General features: G+C 41.8%; 1 protein-coding gene and 1 pseudogene across 1 annotated transcript; one reads left to right on the top strand and one right to left on the bottom strand.

The window, feature by feature from the left end:
- Positions 1 to 3: 3 nt before the first annotated feature.
- On the bottom strand, positions 4 to 25,397 carry ACADM (acyl-CoA dehydrogenase medium chain). The gene is made up of 12 exons (XM_061633451.1): positions 25,288 to 25,397; positions 22,019 to 22,115; positions 17,622 to 17,719; positions 17,442 to 17,511; positions 14,210 to 14,310; positions 14,049 to 14,129; positions 11,412 to 11,542; positions 10,758 to 10,866; positions 7,998 to 8,138; positions 7,822 to 7,917; positions 1,870 to 2,118; positions 4 to 1,467 (listed from the first exon to the last, which is right to left on the bottom strand). Exons 1-12 carry the CDS (start codon positions 25,309 to 25,311, stop codon positions 1,396 to 1,398), a joined length of 1,269 nt encoding a protein of 422 aa, XP_061489435.1. The 5' UTR covers positions 25,312 to 25,397; the 3' UTR covers positions 4 to 1,395.
- Positions 14,704 to 14,822, top strand: LOC133388104 (5S ribosomal RNA; annotated as a pseudogene).
- Positions 25,398 to 27,995: the final 2,598 nt, after the last annotated feature.

The following is a 27,995-nucleotide window of genomic DNA, read 5'->3' as shown; positions in this document are numbered from 1 at the left end:
GAGTTTCATAATAGATGTTTAATTATTATTTGATACTATCAGGTAATTCCAATCAATACTATAAATATTACTAGCAAAATATTGCATTGTATGGTTATTTTCATCATATTTGAATGTAACAAAACATTTATTTAGCAAGGTTGCTATAACCAAATGCAAAGGCACCATAACCATTAGTTATGTGTAGTCTTCAAATAATTGAAAAGTTCAACACAGGCATCATGTGTTTTGTTTTACAACTGCAACATACAAAGTTGTTTGCAAAACTGCTACTATTCACATTTTACCAAGTTATAAAATGAAAAGCCTTTTTTCATAGAAGTTAATATAATGCACACAAAAGGTGGCTTGTAATGAGGTGCAACTTGTTCTGAGGCACGCCGTAGCCTGTATTCAGGTACACAAGGATTTCAAAAGCAGCGCTATGTTGAATACAACCCAGTCTAAGGAGAATGTTCTGTCGGCACAAGGTTTTCTCCTTGCACATTCTCTTCCTCTCCTCCCCTTGCACATCCCCTAAATCTGTTTTGAGAGGGGTTCCCCCAAACTCTCTGGAGCAGATTTGGGAATGTTGCAGGGGGAGGAAGTGGGAATCCCTTTGCATTAATAGTAATCCTTGCATTATTACAAACGTCAGCCGAATATTGCCCAGTAGGTTTCCCATTCCTCTTTGTACGCTGTTGAACAACAACAACAAATGATCCACGCTACAGCTGTTTTGGAGAGCTACAGGATAGAGAACTGACAAATTAAAACACAGTGGCAATACAGATAATTTGATTGTGGTAGTCATTTCATACTTTACCTTGTGTATATAGTGCGGTGTTTAGTGGTCATTAAGACATATTGTCAGAGTGAGGGTATTGTGTTTGACAAAGTGGACAACCCAGAATCCTTTTGTTCCACAGAAACAAACCTCCTTAAGTAGCCCTATTCCCAAATTATGTAATTTGCAGGTGGAAAACAAGGAACACCTCACTGCCATTGCTGATGTCAACATTTTAGTGCAATATATTGCAGTGCCAAAGTTAATTCTCAAAACCTAAGCACTTTAAAAGGTGTTGCCAAGAAGACCACTTTAGAGGGCAGAGATAACTATTTAAGTCACTATAAAGTAAGGTGAAAATGAAAAAATCCACTGAAGCATATGGTACAGACATGGCTGTAATTATTGCATCTTTCAGGGAGTCTCCAGCTAACAGTTTCATAATTAAGTTACCTTTTTCATATATTAAACTGAAACATGTAGATGGAAAAAATGCTACTGCTTTTGAGGCCATTTTTCCTTTCCAATCTTAAAAGTATCATACCAGAAGGAATACAAATGTTTGCAGAGTCAGGATACTGCATGCCAGGAATTCAAGCCTTTTTCCTCTTCTCTGTTCAAAAGTTCTCTCAACCCTTAAACTTGTTGATATGTTCACGAGCTACAATCAGTCTCTGAATCTGAGCTGTGCCTTCATATATCTGGAGGGGGAAAGCATGTAATAAATACATAAACATGTTTGTGAGCAATTTCAGAACTATATAAAAAATCAGTTAAAACACAGCATTGTATGAGTATGTTACCAATTCAATGCACAAGTTGCTAAAGTTTTGTAATGGGGATAACAGAACTCTCATCAAGTGCTTCAAGACTACTTAAATGGCTGGGTGATGCTCTCTGAGAGAGAGAATACTTCTTAAGATGACTGCTCCCACGACAGATGTGTCATCTATAGGCAAAGTATACTTTTTTCTTTACATTATAATCTATTAATAAACTGATGCTATTAATTCACTAAAAATGTTAATTGGATGACAGTCCTAGTATTTAACAAAGTTTATATATCACTTAACTGTAAATAAAACATTACATGAATTACTCACCTGGTATATTTTGGCATCTCTCATTAGCTTTTCTACCGGGTATTCACTATTGAATCCATTTCCTCCAAAAATCTGGACAGCATCAGAAGCTACTTGATTTGCAATGTCTCCAGCATATCCCTTTGCTATAGATGCATAGTAGGTATTTCTGCGACCAGCATCTACCTCCCATGCTGCCCTTTGGTAAGCCAGGCGAGCAAGCTCCACTTTCATTGCCATTTCAGCCAACATGAAAGACACTGCCTGGTGCTATGATAGAGGAATTTAAGTAAATATTGAGAACTTTTCCATATACAATGCAGAAGAAAAACCTTGTTCACATGTCACTTTAAACCTTCTGTGGTTTAAAGGTGAATGTGCAACATGTTGGTGCACACCACTAAAATGGTGGTCACTTTGTTTGCTGCTGTGGTGCTGGCGGTTAAGCCATAGTATGAGTTTGCGTTACTACCAAACCAAGGTTCATGGTTTATTTTCCTCAACAAAACCACAAGAAATAAATCAAGAATAAATATTGGTTATAGCTCATGGTTTGTTTGGAGAGAAGCCATGGCTTAGCTCCCAGCAGCAGCAAGATCACAGGAGGAGAAAAGTAGCTACCATTTTAACAGGGTGTACCAGCACATTGTGTTCACCTTTAAATCATAGTTAAATTTATGGTTTAAAGTGACGCATGAACAAGACCGACAAAGGACATTGTGTACCCTATGAATATGTACAACAAAATATTTTGTTTTATAAATATTCCATAGAACAAAAGAGCAATGGGATGGGGACAACTGTCAAGTGTTGAGGTAAAACGATAATTCTGAACTACTGTTTATTTGTGATGCCTTGTTATGTTTAGTGTATAGTTTTAAGACGACGATAATAAAACTTTAAATAAAACTTTATTTCTTTTACAAAAAAGCTCCCATAAGAACATAAGAAGAGCCTGCTGGATCAGGCCAGTGGCCCATCTAGTCCAGCATCCTGTTCTCACAGTGGCCAACCAGGTGCCTGGGGGAAGCCCGCAAGCAGGACCCGAGTGCAAGAACACTCTCCCCTCCTGAGGCTTCTGGCAACTGGTTTTCAGAAGCATGCTGCCTCTGACTAGGGTGGCAGAGCACAGCAATCACGGCTAGTAGCCATTGATAGCCCTGTCCTCCATGAATTTGTCTAATCTTCTTTTAAAGCCATCCAAGCTGGTGGCCATTACTGCATCTTGTGGGAGCAAATTCCATAGTTTAACTATGCGCTGAGTAAAGAAGTACTTCCTTTTGTCTGTCCTGAATCTTCCAACATTCAGCTTCTTTGAATGTCCACGAGTTCTAGTATTATGAGAGAGGGAGAAGAACTTTTCTCTATCCACTTTCTCAATGCCATGCATAATTTTATACACTTCTATCATGTCTCCTCTGACCCGCCTTTTCTCTAAACTAAAAAGCCCCAAATGCTGCAACCTTTCCTCGTAAGGGAGTCGCTCCATCCCCTTGATCATTCTGGTTGCCCTCTTCTGAACCTTTTCCAACTCTATAATATCCTTTTTGAGATGAGGCGACCAGAACTGTACACAGTATTCCAAATGCGGCCGCACCATAGATTTATACAACGGCATTATGATCTCGGCTGTTTTATTTTCAATACCTTTCCGAATTATCACTAACATGGAATTTGCCTTTTTCACAGCTGCCGCACACTGGGTCGACATTTTCATCGTGCTGTCCACTACAACCCCGAGGTCTCTCTCCTGGTCGGTCACCGCCAGTTCAGACCCCATGAGCGTATATGTGAAATTCAGATTTTTTGCTCCAATATGCATAATTTTACACTTGTTTATATGGAATTGCATTTGCCATTTTTCTGCCCATTCACTCAGTTTGGAGAGGTCTTTTTGGAGCTCTTCGCAATCCCTTTTTGTTTTAACAACCCTAACAATTTAGTGTTGTCAGCAAACTTGGCCACTTCACTGCTCACTTCTAATTCTAGATCATTAATGAACAAGTTGAGAAGTACAGGTCCCAATACCGATCCTTGAGGGACTCCACTTTCTACAGCCCTCCATTGGGAGAACTGTCCATTTATTCCTACTCTCTGCTTTCTGCTTCTCAACCAATTCCTTATCCACAAGAGGACCTCTCCTCTTATTCCATGACTGCTAAGCTTCCTCAGAAGTCTTTGGTGAGGTACCTTGTCAAACGCTTTTTGAAAGTCTAAGTACACTATGTCCACTGGATCACCTCTATCTATATGCTTGTTGACACTCTCAAAGAATTCTAGTAGGTTACTGAGACAGAACTTTCCCTTGCAGAAGCCATGCTGGCTCTGCTTCAGCAAGGCTTGTTCTTCTATGTGCTTAGTTAATCTAGCTTTAATAATACTTTCTACCAGTTTTCCAGGGACAGAAGTTAAGCTAACTGGCTTGTAATTTCCGGGATCCCCTCTGGATCCCTTTTTGAATATTGGCGTTACATTTGCCACTTTCCAGTCCTCAGGCACGGAGGAGGACCCGAGGGACAAGTTACATATTTTAGTTAGCAGATCAGCAATTTCACATATGAGTTCTTTGAGAACTCTCGGGTGGATGCCATCTGGGCCCGGTGATTTGTCAGTTTTTATATTGTCCATTAAGCCTAGAACTTCCTCTCTCGTTACCACTATTTGTCTCAGATTCCTCAGAATCCCTTCCTGCAAATGTTAGTTCAGGTTCAGGGATCTACCCTATATCTTCCACTGTGAAGACAGATGCAAAGAATTCATTTAGCTTCTCTGCAATCTCCTTATTGTTCTTTAGTACACCTTTGACTCCCTTATCATCCAAGGGTCCAATCGCCTCCCTAGATGGTCTCCTGCTTTGAATGTATTTATAGAATTTTTGTTGTTGGTTTTTATGTTCTTAGCAATGTGCTCCTCAAATTCTTTTTTAGCATCCCTTATTGTCTTCTTGCATTTCTTTTGCCAGAGTTTGTGTTCTTTTTTATTTTCTTCATTCGGACAAGACTTCCATTTTCTGAAGGAAGACTTTTTGCCTCTAAGAGCTTCCTTGACTTTGCTCGTTAACCATGCTGGCATCTTCTTGGCCCTGGCGGTACCTTTTCTGATCTGCGGTATGCACTCCAGTTGAGCTTCTAATATAGTGTTTTTAAACAACTTCCAAGCATTTTCGAGTGATGTGACCCTCTAGACTTTGTTTTTCAGCTTTCTTTTTACCAATCCCCTCATTTTTGTGAAGTTTCCTCTTTTGAAGTCAAATGTGACCGTGTTGGATTTTCTTGGCAATTGGCCAGTTACATGTATGTTTAATTTAATAGCACTGTGGTCACTGCTCCCAATCGATTCAACAACACTTACATCTTGCACCAGGTCCCGGTCCCCACTGAGGATTAAGTCCAGGGTTGCCGTCCCTCTGGTCGGTTCCATGACCAACTGGTCTAGGGAATAGTCATTTAGAATATCTAGAAACTTTGCTTCTTTGTCATGACTGGAACACATATGCGGCCAGTCTATGTCCGGGTAGTTGAAGTCACCCATTACTACCACATTTCCTAGTTTGGATGCTTCCTCAATTTCATATCTCATCTCAAGGTCTCCCTGAGCATTTTGATCAGGGGGACGATAGATCGTTCCCAGTATTAAGTCCCTCCTGGGGCATGGTATCACCACCCACAACGATTCTGTGGAGGAGTCCGCCTTTTGGGGGGTTTTGAGCTTGCTGGATTCAATGCCTTCTTTCACGTATAAAGTGACTCCGCCACCAATATGTCCTTCCCTGTCCTTCCGATATAGTTTATATCCAGCGATAACCGTATCCCACTGGTTTTCTCCATTCCACCAGGTCTCGGTTATGCTCACTATATCAATGCTCTCCTCTAAGACAAAGCACTCCAGTTCTCCCATCTTGGTTCGGAGGCTCCTAGCATTAGCATACAGGCACTTGTAAGCAGTGTCTCTCTTCAAGTGTCTTTGGCACTTGTGGTTTGGCCTGTGGTAATTTTGCTCTTCTGAATTTATATCCTGTGCCCCTGCTCTCACAATGCCTACTTCTAGGCCTACCCCTTTTAAAATTTCATCATTTCTTTGGTTTTTATCCCAGCGGGGAGGTTTATTCCGAACCGGACCTTCCTCAGCTCCTGTCGGGTTTCCCCCCTCAGTCAGTTTAAAAGCTGCTCTGCTACCTTTTTAATTTTAAGTGCCAGCAGTCTGGTTCCATTCTGGTTCAAGTGGAGCCCGTCCGTTTTGTACAGATTTGGCTTGTCCCAAAATGTTCCCCAGTGCCTAACAAATCCAAACCCTTTCACCTGACACCATCGTCTCATCCACGCATTGAGACTGCAAAGCTGGGCCTGTCTGGCTGGTCCTGCGCGTGGAACCGGTAGCATTTCAGAGAAAGCCACCTTGGAGGTCCTGGCTTTCAGCGTCGTACCTAGCAACCTAAATTTTGCTTCCAGGACCTCACGGCTGCATTTCCCCATGTCGTTGGTGCCAACGTGCACCACGACCACTGACTCCTCCCCAGCACTGTCTACCAAACTATCTAAACGACGGGCGATATCCGCAACCTTCGCACCAGGCAGGCAAAACACCTTGCGGTCTGCACGCCCATCGCACACCCCACTGTCTATGTTCCTAATGATTGAATCACCCACTACAAGGATCCCTCCACCCCCTGGAGATATATCCTCGGCACGAGAGGATAGCTGCTCATCCCCCAAGGAATGGGTCCCTTCTAAGGGATCGTTTCCCTCTTCCTCAGCTGGATGCTCTCCTTCCCCGAGACCATCGTTCTCCATGATAGCAGGAGAGCTATCATCCTTGGAGTGGGACACAGCTATAACGTCCGAAGGCCTCCTCCACACACCTCTCTGCCTCTCTCAGCTTTTCCAGGTCCACCACCTTGGCCTCAAGGAAATGAAGTCGTTCCCGGACAGCCAGGAGCTCATTGCACCGAGAGCACACCCACGACTTCTGTCCAACAGGCAGATAGTCGTACATGCTGCAGGCAGTGCAAAACACTGGAAAGCCCCCACACCCCTGCTGGCTTCTTACCTGCATAGTTTTGTTTAAGGTTTATTACGTCAATGGGTTGGAGACTGCGGTTTAGTTGAGGTTAGGGAACAGACGGGCAGAGTGGGGGGCCCTGGCCTCCTCGCCCTGCTGCCGAACTCGCTCTGCTGCTTAACTCACCTTGACGCTTTGTCAGCTGGGGCCTTGACATTTCGTCAGCTGGGGCTCTCTCTAGCTCCCAATTCATAGCCTAAGCTGCAGGCATTACTGAAAGTCACCAGAACTATCTGATTTAAAATTTATTTTCAGGATTTCCCTAGACTACTTGCCATCTCAATCTATTCTACCTTGTCCCCAGTTATATTCATTTTGCAATCCTAACTTTAGTTAGCACAAAGCAGTGTTGAGTTAATCTGAAGTGCTTATATATTAAAGTAAATATTATATATTAAATGAATGTGTACAGATTACTTTGTTTCAATGGCAAACAAGAAAACCATAAAATGGCTTACAGTCAAACAGATACATATTTATTAAATTTATATCCTGCGCTTCTTCCCAAGAGTCAATGGGAGGGAGTAATAATATATGGAGATACATAGTAAATACACAATGGCAATTATACAAATGTGTATGGTTTTATATTTTGCAGTGACTAGTCATATTATCCTACACTGACATAATCAGCAATACCTTTGCTGTACAATGGTCCACATTTTTTAACTAATAACTGTAGCAATCGTTAATCATCATACACTACAAGAGACCATTTACAAAGTGGCACTACCCCCAATTTAAGTGACTTTTACTACAAGATTAATGGATATTTCAGTTTTACCTACATTTTGACTTCCAAATTGCAAAGTTATTATTTTAGGGCCCTATAGTGTAAACACTGAGAAAAAAGATCTCCCTTAATACACATTAACTGGAAACTACATCATATAAATTATTAAGAGATTCACATACCTCTGCAATAACCTTTCCAAAGGTTTTTCTTTCCATGGCATATTTTGTAGCTTCATCCAAAGCTCTTTGTGCTAGGCCTACAGCACCAGCTGCTACCTGTGATTTTAATGATCGATATCATGAAAACAGACTTCTAAAACGATAAGATTTTTCTACAACTTATTTCAGATACTTACTGGAGGCCTTGTTTTATCAAATGCTCCCATGGCAATTTTAAAGCCAGCTCCCTCACCAATTAGTACATTCTCTTTGGACACTCTCACATCCTCAAAAACAATCCCTCTTGTATCTGAGCAGCGCTGACCCATATTAAGCTCCTGAAAAGAAAGTTTATGGAAAGTTTGATTATCTATTAATATAATAATTCTTTGATTAAGTGCAAAGCTAATGCAGATTAGGAACCTCTAGTCAAAAGTGCAACCATCATGCTTGTGGCACCTATGGTTTTGCACACACATACTTTAGTTTTGTTTTAAGTTTCTTAACTTTCATAATAGGTTACAGTGCACTCCTGAAATGTTAGCATGTTATAATACAACAGTATTCAAACCATTAATTCCATTGAAAATTAGCAAACATGATCCTATATTTTTAACAGTGGTAGACCAATACTTATAGAAGCAATGAAATCGAAATATTCAAGTTTTGTCTGGCATTTCAATACATTTGGAAGAGGTGGTATTTTTTCTTTCAACTATACTACTAACAGTATTCTTTTTCACCTGACATTTCCAGATGCAACACTTTTCCTTTGCTGAAAAGCTACACTTTTTTCTACTAGTTATATTTCCTTACAGAATTTGTACACTTTTGAGTAGAGTTCTGTACTCAGCATGTGATATTCTTCCATGATTATCAGCTGAACTTCCCTAGCATACAAGGTATCAAAATGAAGACTTTTTTCACTTGACTAAATACCGTGCTAACTCAAATAAAAGTGGAAATTTATTAGACTGAGGCTGCATTCTATACTCATTTATTGGGGAGTGAGCTCCATTTAACTCAATGGTACTTCTGAGTAGACATGTGCAGGATTGCTCTGTAAATATCCAAGTTACTTACAGTATAATCATCAATAATCCTGGCATCTTGATCACAATCTAAACAGTGGAGGTGTTTACATGCACAAATAGAATTCTTGGCAAGTGTGGATTTCCCCATTAACATTGCACAGATCCACATACACAATGGAAATGGGTGTAATGCTGTTTCCAACACTGCAGTGAATAGAGAAGTCCTTTTAGACACAGGAATCCTATGTGCATAAGAAGCCTCTAAATTGGTACTGTTCCAGATGAGGATTAAGCTGTTAGTAGCCAACCTTATGTTTTGATCACAAGCTTGACTCCCAGTGACTCAGTTGTCACTGCATGCAAGGTCTCCAGTTCTTCGGAAAAACGAGAGAGCTTACATGTAGTGCAAGAGAGGCTGGCCAGCTGGAGAAATAGATTGGCAACAGGGCCTATAAATTTTATGTGGCAGGCCGCTTAATTTCATTCACAAATGGGCACATCAATTTATTCTAACATTTATGCATCTGCAGTGATTGCTGTGTGTTTTTTCTCTCACCCAACGCCTCACTTGGCTGGAAGATAATTCAACCATACTTTTCACCTGGAACAGATGTTATGCAATATAGGTGACCAAGCACATATTGAGCTATAAAGCTGCTCTTATATCAGCCTCACAAGACCTTCTCTTGGTCCCGCCAGTTAAAACAGCTAGGCTGGTGCGGACCAGAGAGAGGGCATTTTCGATTGTGGCCCCCACCCTCTGGAATTCTCTGCCATGCGACCTTCACCATGCCCCCTCCCTGGTAGGTTTCCATCGAGAATTGAAAACCTGGCTGTTTAGGCGGGCCTACGGGACTTTTGGGTAATCTAGTTTTATTCTGTAAAGATGTGGGTGGGCTTAGATTAAGTAGAGTCTGATGTTGTATTTGTATTTATATGTTATATTTTAATTTTCTGTACGTCGCCTAGAGTGGCCATTAATTCGGCCAGATAGGCGACTTAATAATAATAATAATAATAATAATAATAAATTATTTCTATTATTATTATTATATAGTAGTTTTATCTCAGTTAAGGAATCCTCCAAGAATGAAGCTCTTTAGGAGGGCTTTTTTAAGGTTAAACTGACCAGTTTTGCTTGCTATGGATAAACTTTCAAGCCTATGCCTTTGCTTTAAAGTGAAACTGACCAACATGTGCCTTTGCTTTGCTAGGGTGAAACTGACATTCATGTGTGTATGCTTTCTCTTGCTTTCTCCTAGGACTGATAGGGAAGGATCCAGTACCATTCAGAGAAGGAGAAGGAGAGGAGTGGCGGGCAGGGTGTGTGTGTGCCAGGTAGGCACCCTTTAAAGCCTCTGTTGAAGCTGCCCTCACCATCTACGAGCAGGTGTAGGAACCTATCACTATTTTTTCCATGTTATTCCTACCTCTGGTACTAAAGTTTCTATTAAAGAAGTAATGTCCAGGAATGCATCTGATTTGTCAACTGCGGTATTACTGTATTAAGTGCCACTTATTACAGAGAGCTTACTTCCAAGTAACTGTGCTAAGAACTACACTGAAAATACTTATTCTGTAAGGGAGCAAGCAAAACTTCTTGAAAATGAAGACACTTAAATTGTAAGCCTGAAGGCAGAGAGTTTTTTATTATTGACCTTTGTAAGCTACCCTAATGGCCTTTTTTGTCTGGAGACGGGGGCAAAAATGCTATAAATATATAAATAAAGCTTATCTATTATCTATCCTGTCAATTTATGAAGTTCAATAGGCTATAGTTTCATCAGCAAAAATTGGGGCTATTTTTCTTGACCACTTTGAGATGAGCCAATTCCTGGTATCTGAATGAAGAGTATGTCTGAACTAAGAGTAATATTTCATATGTGTATGTTTAAGGATATTATATCTATATATAAACTCCACCTTTCTTCCAATTTGTACTCCAGGGCTGTCAACTTCCACAATAAATCCAGTAAAAGCTTTGCTTGCAGGAGCTTTGGGATCAGGATTGGAACGAGCCAATAAAAAATACCTAAAACAGAGAATAGGAGCCAAGTTTGTCTTTGACTAACAGATGCTTATGGTAGCTTTATCACCACAAACTATATACTGATCAAGAATTTTAAAAAGGTGGCCAACCCAGTGTGATAATAGGCATGTTTATTTAGAAATGTGTTTTGTGCAGTCTAGGAGGCTTTAATATAGTTAAGACTGGACTTTTATTCTGCAGTATTATACATAAAACCGCAAATATTATATACAAGGAAGATCCATAAAGCATACATGTGGGACGGGATAGTATCAGGTGAAGGAATGGTTTGAGCCCTTCTATCACGTGCCCTCAACTCCTTGTTCCACAGTCACCCTCCAAATTACCTCTCTTCATTCCTTCTTTTGTTCCCAAGCTGATGGTCAGGAATATGGGAGACATAATACCACTTTGGCTCTTGCCTCATTTGGGATGAAAAAACCCCTATGGTTTCAAACAAACATTCTGTGTCTTGGTCACACTTAACACAACATGACACAAGAATGGATGGAATGTGGGGAAACACACAGAAAATAAAGCTGCTATACCAGTTAGCCTTGCCACCATTGGTGATCCACATTTTTTGTCCATTAATTATATATTCATCTCCTTTCTTTTCAGCTCTTGTTTTTAAACCTGCTACATCAGAGCCTGCTCCAGGTTCTGTTACACAGTAGGCCTGGGGAAAAAAAGAAATTATACATGCTGAAGAGCCAAAGTAAATTGAATAAATATCATACCCCATACTACTACAGTTGATTTTATTATTACTTGAAATGGTCTAAAATCTGGAGACAGGAACACCAGATCCAACACCCCATATGGGTTCAGTGCAAAAGCTTCACTATTAAGTTCTTCATTTTTTAAACAGAATGATTATAATTAAAATTAAACAAAAGCTTTGAATTATGAAAAACAAATGTATCATCAAATGTTTCATGTATCAAAAGATTTGCACAAAGCTTTTGCGAGAATAAGAGGCTTCTAATAATTAAATTATGTCCCTGTTGTCTTAGGCCTCTGAATTCATTTCAATGAAGAGAGCAGCTTCATGCCCACATTTCTATACGTGTGCAGATTGATTCCTACATTAAAAAGATTCATACATTAAAATGAACCATGTCACTTATGTACACAAAAGCTACATGTACATTTCTGGACCAAGGCCATACTAGTAAACAAACATAGATGACAGAAGCTTATAGAATACAGTAGTTGCTAAATATTTCAGAAATACCTAGGCACATGTTAGTTCTTACTGATTCTAGATAAAGTGACTATAAGAATCTTAGAAATTTTTTCTTTTTTTACATCTCTCATTTATCTTACCGTGGATTTTTCCTTAACCTTTCTTTTTTAATGAAAGAAATAAGAATAAGTACAATATAAATAAGAAAAATAAGAATTATAAAATAGCAATACATAGAAAAAATAAGTGTTAAACTTATTTTCAGTCCTTGTACCTAAGCCAATACAGAATTATTGTCAGTAGGGGAAAATCATATACAAACAAAGTAGCAATAAGAATTAAGATAAGAACATAAGAAGAGCCTGCTGGATCAGGCCAGTGGCCCATCTAGTCCAGCATCCTGTTCTCACAGTGGCCTACCAGGTGCCTGGGGGAAGCCCGCAAGCAGGACCCGAGTGCAAGAACACTCTCCCCTCCTGAGGCTTCCAGCAACTGGTTTTCAGAAGCATGCTGCCTCTGACTAGGGTGGCACAGCACAGCCATTGATAGCCCTGTCCTCCATGAATTTGTCTAATCTTCTTTTAAAGCCATCCAAGCTGGTGGCCATTACTGCGTCTTGTGGGAGCAAATTCCAAGTTTAACAATGCGCTGAGTAAAGAAGTACTTCCTTTTGTGTGTCCTGAATCTTCCAACATTCAGCTTCTTTGAATGTCCACGAGTTCTAGTATTATGAGAGAGGGAGAAGAACTTTCTCTATCCACTTTCTCAATGCCATGCATAATTTTATACACTTCTATCATGTCTCCTCTGACCCGCCTTTTCTCTAAACTAAAAAGCACCAAATGCTGCAACCTTTCCTCGTAAGGGAGTCGCTCCATCCCCTTGATCATTCTGGTTGCCCTCTTCTGAACCTTTTCCAACTCTGTAATATCCTTTTTGAGATGAGGCAACCAGAACTGTACACAGTATTCCAAATGCAGCCGCACCATAGATTTATACAACGGCATTATGATCTCGGCTGTTTTATTTTCAATACCTTTCCTAATTATTGCTAGCATGGAATTTGCCTTTTTCACAGCTGCTGCACACTTTCGACATTTTCATCATGCTGTCCACTACAACCCCGAGGTCTCTCTCCTGGTCGGTCACCGCCAGTTCAGACCCCATGAGCGTATATGTGAAATTCAGATTTTTTGCTCCAATATGCATAATTTTACACTTGTTTATACTGAATTGCATTTGCCAAGATAAAAGGTAAAGGTGTCCCCACACTTGCAGTGAAAGTCGTTTCCGACTCTTAGGGTGACGTCTTGCGACGTTTACTAGGCAGACCGTATATATGGGGTGGGATTGCCAGTTCCGTCCCCGGCCTTTCTTTACCCCCCAGCATATGCCGGGTACTCATTTTACCGACCGCGGATGAATGGAAGGCTGAGTGGACCTCGACCCCTTTTACCGGAGATTCGACTTTCTCCTTTCGTTGGAATCGAACTCCAGCCATGAGCAGAGCTTCATAATTTGTCATTAATAGTATCTTCTAATTATCCAAAAAGTAACTGTTTAAGTACTTTTGAAATGTTATAACCAGGTATATCTTTTATTATATCAAGAATATCTTGCCAAAAACATGCCATATATTTTCCAACAATCCTTTGTTGAAAAAACAACAAGGATTGTTGGAAAATATATGGCATGATTTTAGCGAGATATTCTTGATATAATAAAAGATATACCTGGTTATAACATTTCAAAAGTACTTAAACAGTTACTTTTTGGATAATTAGAAGATACTATTAATGACAAATATTTTTATAAATCATTGGAATATACAATTCCAAGACAATCTCAACTTTATTTTCACTCATATAACTTTAAAATTTTGGTTTGTTTACATAAACTCATGTCACAGATGTATGAAATTAATACAAGTAGACACAAACTGTTCACCAAAGAAAGCAAATTAAAATTCTATAGATATTGAAAAAAAATAACTTACACACATGATGGGTTCCTCAGTCATTCTTCCCAAATATTTCTTCTGCTGCTGCTCATTTCCTGCAATGATGACTGGCATTTGCTATAAGAAAATGTTTATGCTTTTAATATATAGAAAGTCATTTCATAGATTACTATAAGGAAAAAAGAAAAAATACTTACACCCAGAGAATTTGCTTCAATTGCAGTTTGAACCCCTGTACAGCCATAAGCTAATTCTTCAGTAATAAGGCACGCATCAAAAGAGCCAAGGCCAAGGCCACCTGTGCCAAAGCATTATTAAACAAATAATCCCATACAAATCCATATTAAGTATACTTAATTACTTCGATACACTAACGTCAATATTTTGTATTTCAATTCTATCTGTATATTTCCCCTTAAAAGAAGCCCACACTCACCAAATTCCTCTACGCACACAATATTGGTATACTCCTATTCAGAATAACCCCCATAGTTCATGACTCACCCATGACTCCCATGTAGGAACAGGTCAATACAGATTAATTACCATGAATATTGATATTATAATTATTTATATCCCCCCTTTCAGGATGCAAATCCTTCCAAGTAATATCAAATCACATTAATAAAAATCAATATCAGAACACGAGTAGTCATCAGGATCCTTTCTACAAAGCTATTGGTGGTAGATACCTAATGGCCATACTACCCTGAAGACACCCAATCTCGTCTGATCTCAGAAGCTAAGCAGGGTCAGGCCTGGTTAGTACTTGGATGGGAGACCACCTGGGAATACCAGGTGACACAGGCTTAGAGGAAGGCAACAGCAGGCCACCTCTGAATACCTCGTACCATGAAAACCCTATAAATATATCCAAAAAGATTCACAGGGTAGCCATAAGTCGTAATCGACTTGAAGGCATATAAGAACAAAATTGGTGGTAGAAGTGGTCTTGTGGTAGAAGAGGACAGTCTACCACCAGCACAACACCATTCAGTGAAAGCTGCTCATAAGTTTATCTCCCAGTCATCAAGTGTACTATGGAGAAATTAACCAATATGCATATACAAACATATGGGACCTAGCCAGGATTGTTTGACAACACTGTTATTTCTACTAGGGTGTCAAGAGGTTAATAATAACAACAACAACAACAACAATAATACTTATTAGATTTATTAGTCGCTTGACACCACCACCACCAACAACAACAATAATACTTATTAGATTTATTAGTTGCTTGACACCCGAAGGTGCCCAAGCAACTTACAATGTTAAAACAAAAACAAATATAACACACTAGAAAACATAATAATAAACAACAAAACTATAGCACTCCCATGCAGCCACAGGAAGGCTTGGCAGCATATTAAAACAAAACATCTTCTCAATCTATCAAATGCCTGGGAGAAAAGGCATGTCTTTACCTGGCACTGGAAAGATGACAACAAAGACACCAGGCGGACCTCACTGGGGAGCATATTCCACAGATGGGGAGCCACAACTAAAAAGGCCTTCTCCCTTGTCACCACCCTCCAAACCTCCCTCAGAGGGGGCCCCCGGAGAAGAGCCTCAGAGAAAGATCTAAGGTCCTGGGTAGGTTCGTATCGGGAGAGGTGTTCCAAAAGATATTGGAGTCTTGAGCCGTAAAGAACTTTAGGGCTCAGAAAAGTACAGGCAACCAGTGCAATTGGAACAGGATAGGTGTTATATACTCTGTTCACCTTGAGCCTATTAACAATCAGGCAGCTGCATTCTGCACTAATTGAAGCTTCCAAACCATTTTCAAAGGCAGCCTATGTAAAGCGCATAGCAATAATCCAACCCTGAGGTCACCAGAGCATAGATTACTGTAGCCAGGTTATCCCTGCCCAAACAGAGCTGCAGTTGGGCCACCAGCCTAAGCTGATGGAAGGCACTCTGCACCACTGAGGCCACCTGTGCTTCAAGTGACAGCAGTGGATCCAGAAGAACCCCCAAACTACGAACCCACTCCTTCAGAGGGATTGTGACTCCATCTAGAACTGGCTGCACACCACTCAGCCGGTCAGAGGAACCACCCCCAACAGCATCTCAGTCTTGTCTGGATTAAGCTTCAGTTTATTGGCTGTAATCCAGTCCATTATTGCAACCAAGCACTGATTCAGCACATCCCACTGTGTCACCTGCAGAAGATGAAAAGGAGAAACAGAGCTGTGTGTCATCAGCATACTGATGACAACGCACTCCAAAACTCCGTTTGACCCCCATTCAGCGGTTTCATGTAGATGTAGATGGGGGACAGAACCAACCCCTGCAGGACCCCATACTGAAGAACCACAGAGCAGAGCAATGCTCCCCAAGAAGCACTTTCTGGAGCCAGCCAGCCATGTAAGAACGGAACCACCGCAATGCAGTGCCCCAAATACCCAACTCAGATAGTTGTCCCAGAAGGATACCATGGTTAGGGTGGTATCAAAAGCTGCTGAAAGATCAAGGAGGATCAACATAATCACATTCCCCCGTCTCTCTCCCAACACAGGTCATCATACAAGCCGACCAAGGCAGTTTCCGTACCAAACTCAGGCCTGTTTCCTATTGAAATGGATCTAAAAAATCTGTCTCCTCCAAGAATACCTGGATCTGGTTGGCAAACACCCTCTCGATAACCTTGCCCAGAAAACAAACTTTTGTTACTGGTAGAAAATTATTAGGATGTTCCAGGTCCAGGGAAGGCTTCTTCAGGAGTGGTCTTACTACTGTCTCCCTTCAGGCAGCCTGGGGCCACTCCTTCTTGAAGAAAAGCATTAATTATCTCCCTGGTCCACCGAGCTGTCATCCCCCTGGCAGATTTTATCAGCCATGAAAGGCAAGGGTCCAAGATACAAGTGGTTGCATAGACCCGACCAAGTACCTTGTCCACAGCCTCAGGCCACTACAACTGAAACTCATCCAACAACATCAGACAAGAAGGTGCTCCAGACACCTCACTCGGATCATCAGCATCAACAATGGAGTCCAAATCCCGGCGGATGGAAGCAATGTTATCCTCAAAATGCTTAGCACACATGTCACAGCCAGCTTTAGAAGGCTCAACCACCTCCTCGGGGCCAGTATGCAATAAGCCCTTAGTCACTCTAAACAGCTCAGCTGGACGGCAAGCTGAGGATGCAATGGAGGTGGAGAAGTAAATTTTCTCTGCTGCCTTCACTGCTACCAAGTAGGCTCGAACATGAGCACGTACCAGTATACAGTTACATTCGTTAGGCATTTTTCTCCACCTGCACTCAAGCCGTCTCCCTTCTTGCTTCATTGCTCTTAGCTCCAGGGTATATCATGAAGCTTTCTAATTCAGAAAATATTTTATTATAAAATCTATCATATCTTTTCCTCCTATTAAAGTGTTCATTAGTCTATTCTGTTTTATAGCTTAAAGGGTAGTTTACTCACCACAGCTCTCTGGTATATGTGTATTCATCAGGCCAAGCTCCCATGCCCTTTTTATGAGGGGAATGGGATACTAGAAAGAAAAGAGATACAAAAATATTTTATGTGCAATGTCTTTCTTTATAAGCATTTACTCATTGAAATGTTAAAGCATGATGTTTCCCCACTGCACAGAAAACCTACCTCTCCAGTTCTATCATACTCAGCAGCCACAGGCAAGATTTCCTCTCTAGCAAATTTACGAGCTGTAGCGTGGAATTCTTTCTGCTCGTCTGTAAGTTCTAGAAAATATGGCATTTTAGTTTCAAATCATCAAATATATCTAATATTTTGACATTCAAGTATCCATAATTATTCAGGATTTCAATACTTTGAACCTGCTGCTATTACAGTGCACTGTTTGGGCACCTAAACATCATTTCCAATTCTGCTTCCGAGGATATGACAAGACAAGAAGCAACACAGCAATACAGGAAAAGCTCTGACCAAATGGGGAGTCAACAGAATTTTCCAAGATGAACAAGGGAGTGAAGCAACATCAGCTGAAAGAAAACTGCAATTAAGGAAAAATCATCATTATAGAACAGTGTAAGGAAAAAACAACCCTCTATTTGAGAAGGGAATTCTTCATTTGTCTCTTACAGAAGCTATACCATGAGCAGAGATGACTGCACACCAGTTGTCCCACCTAAGGACATTAGACAAGCCCTGCTGGATCAGATCAAAGGACACTCTAGTTCAGCTTCCTGTTTCCCACAATGACCAGTCAGGTGCCTTCAGATAGTCCACAACTTGACTGTCAAGGCAACAGACCTCTCCTGATGCTTCTCAGCAAGTGACATTGTTGCACGCTGCCTCTGGGCAGCTCATAATGAGGTCATTCAGACAATCAGATCTCAGCTTTGAACAAAGTTCATGCACCCACACACAGCCACTTTGCTCCTCACTTCACATCAGTGGGTAAAGAAATCGGGAAGCCGTAGTTAATCATAACTTTCAATTTTCTCCCAACTGGGAACTACGGCTAATGGCTTCCAAAAAAAGCCAGGATATGGAAGCCTAATTTAAACTATGGCTTCTATTCTGTCTTGGTGGAAACCATTAACCACTTTCCCAGTTCAGACAACAATGTGGGTGCATGAAATGTGTTCATATCTTGACTTATTAAGCTGAAATATCATTGTCTGACCACGGCCCATCTGTATGTCCAGAATTTCCTTTTACAGGATTTGGCAAGGAGATGTGAACAACATTGGCCCCTACCACTATATTCTTTATTAATATTTTATAATTGCTCTCCTATAAAACCATGGCTAAAAGATGTTTAGAAAAATATTTTTAAAATCTTAGATGGAAGCAGGCCAGGACAAGGCTTCTGCAAATGTTGGGCAAATCCCCAAACCCATCCACACAAATTCCTTTGTTTTCACAACCACATGCACCAGCACCTTTAGCAGGGAGACAACATTGGTTAAAAGATGCAGCACCCATTTTTCCCAACCCACAATGATGCCACTACAGAACATCCTTGCTCACAGAACCATGTGTAAGATTTTGCTTGTGATGTTAACATACATAAGGAAATTGATATGGTCCAATCCTAAACCATTTTTTTATTTAAGAACTACATCTTGGAATTCTGCCTTAAGAAATGATGACTGCCCAAAAGCAAACCAAAGTTCTGAATCAACCTCTGTGTCGTACCAGGTGATCCACAGCAAATATCCTGACATTAAATGCTGGCATGGGAAGTAAATGCTGGCATGGGAAGCTGCTAATCTGATCACAAAAGTGGTGTGGGGGGTCAAGGGGCATTTCCCTCATATATCATTTCCCCTATCTAAATAATCCTCTGCAAGCTGCTATATCAGGGGTGGGAAACCCCCAAATACAGCCCTCCATGTCTCTCTGCCTGGGCCTAAGGACTTCCTCAGCCACACATTCTCTCTCCAGGTCCCTCACTGGCCCTGCTCTGCACCCTCCTCGAGTGCTTTTGCCTAGCTAGAACGTGTCCTTGAACTGATAAGGCTTCTTGCTTGCCTAGATGGAGAGAGGTGTGTGTGGCTTAAATGTTGTCTGTTGTACAAAGGTAAGAGTCACACCTGTTGCTCCACCCAGCGTTTGCCTTTGGCCCAAACCCCTACTGGCATGTGGCCCCTGTAAAACTGTCCTATTGAGGCAATGGGGCGCTTGGGCTGAAAAAGGTTGTTATGTGCTCCAAGGAATAAAACCATACAGGTGTATGTGTGCACTTTCCCCGGTGGAGCAAACAGGAGCTCAGGAGGCCACTGAGATTGGGAAATGGCATGAGGAAAAGATGTAAAGAACCCTGCACTGCTTCTGTAATCACAATTAGTAGTTCACTAATTGCATTTAGTAAAACTGCATGACTGCATTTAGTAAAAGAAAAAAAACGCATTTATTTATTTATTTATTTATTTTATTCGATTTCTATACCGCCCACAGCCCGAAGGCTCTCAGGGCGGTGCACAACATAGGATAAAATACAATAGAATCACAAAAACAGTAAAAGCATACATATTAAACAATTAAACGACCTGATATACATTAAAAGCTAAAAGATAGAATTAAAATGCCTGGGAGAATAAAAAGGTTTTAACCCGGCGCCGAAAAGATAAAAGTGTAGGTGCCAGGTGCACCTCATCAGGAAGACTGTTCCATAATTCGGGGGCAACCACCGAAAAGGCCCTAGATCTTGTTACGACCCTCCAAGCTTCTCTGTGAGTCGGAACTCGGAGGAGGGCCTTAGATGTTGAACGTAGTGAACGGGTAGGTTCATATCGGGAGAGGCGTTCCGCTAGGTATTGTGGTCCCGCGCCGTGTAAGGCTTTATAAGTCAAAACTAGCACTTTGAATTTGGCCCGGAAACAGATAGGTAGCCAGTGCAAACGAGCCAGAACAGGTGTTATATGTGCGGACCGCCTAGTCCTCGTCAACAGTCTAGCTGCTGCGTTTTGCACTAGCTGTAGTTTCCGAACTGTCTTCAAAGGCAGCCCCACGTAGAGTGCATTGCAGTAATCCAATCTAGAGGTTACCAGAGCATGCACAACTGAAGCGAGGTCGTCGCTTTCCAGATAGGGACGTAGCTGGGCTACCAACCGAAGGTGGTAGAACGCATTCCGTGCCACCGAGGCCACCTGCGCCTCGAGAGACAGGAATGGATCGAAAAGAACCCCCAAGCTATGAACCTGTTCTTTCAGGGGGAGTGTAACCCCATCTAGAACAGGTTGAACATCCACCATCTGGTCAGAGAAGGCGCTCACCAACAGCGTCTCAGTCTTGTCAGGATTGAGCCTCAGTTTATTAGCTCTCATCCAGTCCATTATCGCGGCCAGGCAACAGTTCAGCACATTAACAGCCTCACCTGAAGAAGATGAAAAGGAGAAATAGAGTTGCGTGTCATCAGCATACTGGTGACAACGCACTCCAAAGCTCCTGATGACCGCACCCAGTGGCTTCATGTAGATGTTAAAAAGCATAGGGGACAGGACCGATCCCTGCGGGACTCCACAATGGAGAGTCCAGGGTGTCGAGCAATGCTCCCCAAGCCCTACCCTCTGGAGACGGTCCACCAAGTAGGAGCGGAGCCACTGCCAAGCAGTATCTCCAACTCCCAACTCCGTGAGTCTCCCCAGAAGGATACCATGGTCGATGGTATCAAACGCCGCTGAGAGATCAAGGAGAATCAACAGAGTCACACTCCCTCTGTCCCTCTCCCGACAGAGGTCATCGTACAGGGCGACAAAGACTGTTTCAGTGCCAAAACCGGGCCTAAAACTGGATTGAAACGGATCTAGATAATCGGTTTCATCCAAGAGCACCTGGAGCTGGCTGGCGACCACCCGTTCTAAGACCTTGCCCAGGAATGGAACATTCGCTACCGGTCTATAGTTGTTCAAATTATCTGGGTCCAGGGAAGGTTTCTTCAGGAGTGGTCTCACTACTGCCTCTTTTAAGCAACTAGGGACCACTCCATCTCTCAAGGAGGCATTTATTACTTCCCTGGCCCAGCCGGCTGTTCCAACCCTGCCAGCTTTCACTAGCCAAGAGGGGCAAGGATCCAGTACAGAGGTGGTTGCACGCACCAGTCCAAGCACCTTGTCAACGTCCTCACGCTGTACCAACTGAAACTCATCCAATAAATGAGGACAAGACCGTGCTCCGGATACCTCATTAGGTTTAACTGCCATAATACTGGAGTCTAAGTCCCGGCAGATGCATGAGATTTTATCTTGGAAGTGCCCAGCGAACTCGTTACAGCGGGTTTCTGAAGGTTCTATAATATCCTGAGGACTAGAATGTAAAAGCCCTCGGACAATTTTAAAGAGCTCCGCTGGGCGGTTGAGAGATGATTTAATGGTGGCAGCAAAGTATCGCTTTTTCGCTGCCCTCACCGCTTCTGTATACATCAGGTGTTCAGTCATTCATCTCCTGCCATAACACATTGAATGGACTAAAGATATGAATTCTGAGAATTTTCTTTAATTTGTGAACTATTTGAGGCATGAGACTTATAAAATTATCATTAACTATTTTTCTAGTGCTTTGTTAGCACTTACCAAAGCTATATCCAGCTGCTGATTTGACTTTTGGTGATGTTGCAACAGCCTGACTGGACTGTGCCCTCCAGCCACAAGTAGCAATGCTTCGTAACACCTGAAATTTTGATTTAACAAAAAAAATATATGAATGCTTCTGATGTAAACCTCCAATAAAGTTCTCAAGCTTATCACAAGTGCCAACACACACAAAAAGGTCTGTAGAAAGGAGCAGAGACTAATACATTTACCACAGAACCCAGTGTATTTTGGGGGCTAGAAGAAGTTGGAGAATTGTTTTTTAATACGGAGCACAACATGTTCTTTTGACTCCTGTTATAAGATTGTACGTTTCTAAATATACCAAATATCCTGATGAAAAGCTAACTTTGGCTCAAAGTACATTTTGTCCTTTGGAGAGGAAAAGGGCCATCTAGGGAAGAATAAAAGAGAGGGGGAAAGTGTATAGAATACTTAACTGACAAATAGACAATTCAAAACAGAAAATCAAGAAGGATATGCAAGGGGCAGAAGGCTTTTTAGTGCATTCTTAAAGTGAGACAAAGTGTCAGTGAGCCGAATCAAATGGCACAAGGGAGAAGAAGTTTAATTAAGATTACTGTTTAATACTACCAAGTATGTTTAAACTCAGACATAGGAAAACCATGAAAACCATTACAATAATCAACACAGGATTAGAGTCTGAATGAGGGATGTAGTTTAAGAAGATAAAAATGGAAGAGATTGAGAAATATTAACAAGAGAACTAGCAAATCTCAGCTACCACAAATAATATGAATCAGGAAAGAAAGAGAAGGATAAAAGATAACAAAAAGACTGCAGAGTGATGCTGCTGATTAAAAGAGAAAGACACAACAAATACGAGTTTAGGGGGAAACACATTATGTTCTCCATGTTCAAGTTGAAATAGCTGCGAGGCAGAAATATTAGAGCAGAAGGCGAGAATGAGGAAAAGGAGCTGTTTGTCAAGGCATTCTTTCAAGCAGAATTAAGTTGTCAGGGTATCTTCATTAAATGCAATACACATAACTAAGGGCTGTGGTTCAGTGACAGAATACATGCTTTACATACAAAAGGTCCCAGGTTCAATCTCTGCTACCTCTAGAGACGGTTGGGAAAAGCCCCAGCCTGAAGTCCTGGAGAGACCTGTCAGTCAGTGTAGCCCAGAGGTAAAGCACCTCAGGCCAAATTCAGGCCTCTCTATGTGGCCTTCAGGACTCTCCTTATGCCACAACCATCACTGGCCCTGGTTCCTCAAATGTTTTTGCCTGACTGGAATGTGTCCTTGAACTGTGATAGGGCCTATCCCTTGCTTGGATGCATGATGAAAAGGCAAGTATGTGTAGAAACCTCTAGCTTTTGTTTGCTGGAATGTAACATCCTGTACAAAGATAAGAGTCACATCCATTGCTCTACCCACTTTTGCCTCTGGCCCCACTCACCACTTGCCTGCAGCTCCTGGAAGATTCTCCATAAGGAAATATGGCCCTCAAGCTGAAAAAGTTCACCCACCTCTAGTGTAGCCAGTACTGAGTGAGATGGGCCAATGGACACCTGGTTGGCCACTGTGAGAAAAGGATGCTGGACTGTATGAGCCATTGGCCTGATCCAGCAGGCTCTTCTTATGTTCTTAATGGTATTACATGATATAAGGCAACTTCCTATGTTCCTAACTCCAGGGACAAGAATTAAAATAAGATGAGCATAAAAGTAACAGCACAAGATAGTCCAGTGGTTAACAGAACAGCAAAAGGACAAAAATCCACCAAATCATACTCTAGGGAAGTACATGCCAGTTGTTCTCAAGATACAGAAGTGAATACAGTAGCAGATTTAAGATAAAGATTGCATAAGACATGACTTTAAACAAGTGCATAGAACATCCAACTTGCACATTGGCCACAAAGTTTTGGTTAATAATATGAACAACATTATGACAATTTCAACTTTGCAACCATTTCAAATAATCATTTACTCTGAAGTACTTTGCGACCTGAGGCTCCCCGGCTTCCAAGGCTGATAATTCAGCAGGCAAATATGGCCTTTAGTTCCCATTGCTGACATTTTATTTATTTGCCCAATGGCAAACTTCAAATTATTATTTTTAAAGCATTTTTATCCTACTCTTCAGCCAAAAAAGACCACCAGAGTACCTTACAAATGTTAAGACAGTCCCTTCCCTCATGATTACAATCCAAAAGATTTGACACAAAGGGAAAAGGAATTGGGAGAGAGGATTTTAAAAAGCAAACTCAGATAATATTTTTTATACAGAGTTCTTGTAATGACCAACAAGAACAGAAAGACTTTTTGCCCTCAGTTACCCAATGTGACAGGCGCTCGCTCGCTCTCTCTCGATCTCAAAAAAAAAAAAAAAGCAGGCTCTCACTGCTACCATCTGTCACAGGGGTAACAGTGGTTTTAAATCTGACCTTTTTGCTATATCGAATTTCAGTTATATGTTTACCCCTGTGGAACAAACTAATGTTTTTCACTGTCATAGTAGTAGTTCTGTTTAAGAACTCTTTGCACATAAATGTGACATTTGCCCTGTTTATTTCCCAGTTTCCTAGCTGCTTCCTAGATAGAAATATTTGTTCATACAACAGAGATCTGATCTCTGTTTCTGTCTATCCTATAGAGCTGTTCTCCGGTTTCCTACATTTGCCATAAAACACTAGCATCAGGGTAAAGCACACCCTCCTTGTTAATAGCAAACAAAGATTAATTAAGTTGTTACATGATACCAAATTAAGGTAGTATTGTTCGTCATGCAACAGCATTAGGATTAGCTTTGGGGCTGCGTAGTATTTTATATAAACTGAGGAAAGGTTTAGTATGTGTGCGTGGATATACCTTTCCTACCCCAGGTGAAGCTGACTGGATCCCTCCCCTCTTCTAACTTTTGGCTACCAAATACACAGTTCAAATACCACTGAAGTCAATGGCATACTTCCACCCAATTTTAGCGATTATCGCTATAAACCTACAAACACTTTCCTGGCAGGGAGTAAGCCCACTGGATTCAATGAGTCTTACTTCTGAGTAGACAAGTTTAGGATTGCTTTAAGAAATCCACTCCACCACCCTACGACAGGAGTGGCCTCCCACTCAAAGGCCCCAGCCCTACACACCACAAGATAGGATACCCTCCTCGGCCTCCAGCTAGACAAGCTGCAGGCGATGCCGAAATCCCCCCCGCTTGTCAGGCCGTTAGGGGTCTTTAATTTCCGCGCCCCAACCTCTCCCCCTCTCCACCTTCTCCTTACCCGAGAGACCTTCAGGGCAGCCATGACGTTTCCTCCTTTTCTTCCCTCCTCTCCACGCTCCCGATAGGTCAGAGTCTAACCGACCACCCGCTAGGCGAGAAGCCCTGGCCCGCTTCCCGTGGGCGGGGATTGGATGCTGTGGATTCCCCACCCAACTAGGCCTAAAGAGAAGCTGGGGGAGGGGAAAAAGAGAGAGGGGGGAATGCTGATTTTGACTTTTCGTATGGCTATGCTTAGTTTAGCTCCGATGCCCGGATAAGCCCTGGTGACTGTCAGCGACAGCGGCAAAGCCACGGAAAAGATTTGTGTGACGAAGGGTTGTCATTCTAGCCCGGGCTGCTCATTACCGCAGTATGAGGTCGTGGAAACTGAACTGATTCCCGGTTATGAGGGGCTCAGACGTTAAGGTGCCTTTGGTGGGACCTCCACACGCGCGCACACACTCCGTGGGCCCAATCCCAAGAGAAGAAAAGGGGGAGTAAGTAGGCAGAGGTGGCGGATTGTGTGCTTCACCCCCTTCTCTCTCTTGGTAACATAACGGAGGAGGGAATTGGGCCCCGCGTCGCAGCCTCTGCCCGGTTGCTCGAGCCCTTTCTGGATGCAGCGGAACCTATTTCACCGCTGCATCAGCCAGATTGGAGAGGGCGGGCATGCAACAGGCGGAGATGGCTGCTCGCGCAAGGAATGGTTGCCTCATCGTCCCGCTTGTTAGCTCGAGTTCTCCCTCTGGGTGGCGCCGCAATGACGACTGGTACACCGAGGAAAATTCATTTTGCTCTGCTATTCGGGGAGCAAAGAATATAACCTCTCATTCCCCCACACACACATGTTCTGACTGGACAACTGATGGCTGCTTATCTGCATTCTCGCTTTTGTAAAGCTCTGTGCCTGTACTGCCCTCAAGTCAATTCCCACTTATGGCGTCCCTATGAATAGGGTTTCTATGAGGCTGAGAGGCAGCGACTGGCCCAAGGTCACCCAGGGAGCTTTATGGCTTTGTGGGGATTCGACCCCTGGTCTCCCATGTCGTAGTCCAACACCTTAAAGAATTGGGTGGAGCACCTTCCTCCAGAGTGAGCAAGCAAAGGAATGCCTGATGGATGGATCCTGCTTGAGAGTTAGGGCCTATGACACACGGAATAGGTTATTTGCACACATGACACTAAGAGCTGGATCATATGCATGTTTGATCAGCGGTGAATCCTACCATGGTCAATAGAGGTTACTATTATTAATATGTTCATACATGGCATTTTCTAGTCTACATTATCAGTGTCCACATATGCACATAAATGGTGCAGACGGAAAGGTGTTTCTAGCATTTTGTGAAATTCACATATAGGCAAAAAAAACCTTGCAGTTTCAGAATGTACCTATAGCCAATAGATATTTCTATCAAACTTTACAAAGCAGGGAAACTGGGCAGCTATAGTGAATGCACCAGGGGAGCAGGAAACCCAACCTCTCAGAGATATTGTACTGCCCTGCAAATTTGTCAAAATGCAAACACAATTTGGGTTGCTCTTCACAGTCCAATCCACTAGCTTGGAAGAATTTGGTAATAAGTGCCTCTGAGCACATGGTGAATGGTGGCAACACCTTCCATCTCCAAAGATGGAGGGTTACATTTTCGTATGTTTGTTGCTGTTCTTATTTTGCTTAATTCCTGTGTTACTACTGTTTCTACAGAGAAACTAACCTAGAAAATTATATTTCTGTCATTCATCCTAGAAATCTGTGTCAATTTTATTTTTATTAATCTCAAAGCCTTTTTATTGGTCGATGATATATGATGGTGAAGACAGCTTTTTGTGCTTCAAACTTTAGTGTTTATGTACTATTTCTATTTTGAGTGCATTAACAGTTGAATCTGAAACTGCAGTTTGATGTAAAATCAGACTGATTACAATATGTTGCTACTTAAGCAATGACTCTAGCTGTTGGAAAAAACAAAGTTGGCCTGCCCAAGATGCATGTGTTCAGCCTGCTATGCTTAAACCATTCCACTCAAGGAAAGGTGGGCATGGCCGATTAAAAACATAGAGCACACCTAGAAATTTACTAGAATATATTTCACCTTCTACTGTTTTATCTTGTACAAACTGAGATACCCTCATGTCCATTGGAGACTATTCTGCAGAATAGTCAGTGCCATTATTCCATAATTGTTTTTGGAGGTTTTTTAGTGTACATTTTGCGAAGTGTTGATATACTTCGCATATTCACAGAAACAGAAGCAAAAGAAAATGATTTACTATAGGAACCTTCACTAACATTGCAAAGTAAATCTAATATATTTAAAGTGACTATCTGAAGTATGTCAACTGTCTTCATATTGGTGCTTCCTCCCTGCTAAAGCAAGATCAGCAGAGCAAATGTCTTGTTTCTGTTAGTTGGGCTGATTGCAGATGATGCTGCCCCTCACCATATGCTCAGAGGCACATGTTACCAAATTCTTCCAAGCTACACAAGAAGTGGATTGGACTGTGAAAGACCAATACAAATTGCCTTTGCATTTTTACAAATCTGTAGAGTAGTACAATATCTCAGAGAGGAAGTCAGGTCTCCTGCACCCCTGGTGCATTCACTATAGCTGCCCAATTTCCCTGCTTTTTAAAGTTTTATACAAATACCTGTTGGCTATAGGTATGTTTTGAAACCGCAAGGGTTTTTTTTGCTTATTAGTTAATTTCTCTGCTTTTTAATCT

This window comes from Rhineura floridana, chromosome 6 (assembly GCF_030035675.1).
Source record: "Rhineura floridana isolate rRhiFlo1 chromosome 6, rRhiFlo1.hap2, whole genome shotgun sequence".
Classification (NCBI taxonomy): domain Eukaryota; kingdom Metazoa; phylum Chordata; class Lepidosauria; order Squamata; family Rhineuridae; genus Rhineura; species Rhineura floridana.
The sequence above is the reverse complement of the archived record's forward strand: the minus strand, read 5'-3'. Positions and strand labels throughout refer to the sequence as shown.

Excerpts from the sequence above, each read along its gene's own strand:
- ACADM (XM_061633451.1), bottom strand. The coding sequence starts at position 25,311 with ATGGCTGCCCTGAAGGTCTCTCGG. Across the intron at positions 14,130-14,209 it reads TTGAAGCAAATTCTCTGGGT|CAAATGCCAGTCATCATTGC; the intron begins GTAAGTATTTTT and ends ATTTTCTTATAG. Across the intron at positions 7,918-7,997 it reads TTGATAAAACAAGGCCTCCA|GTAGCAGCTGGTGCTGTAGG; the intron begins GTAAGTATCTGA and ends TTAAAATCACAG.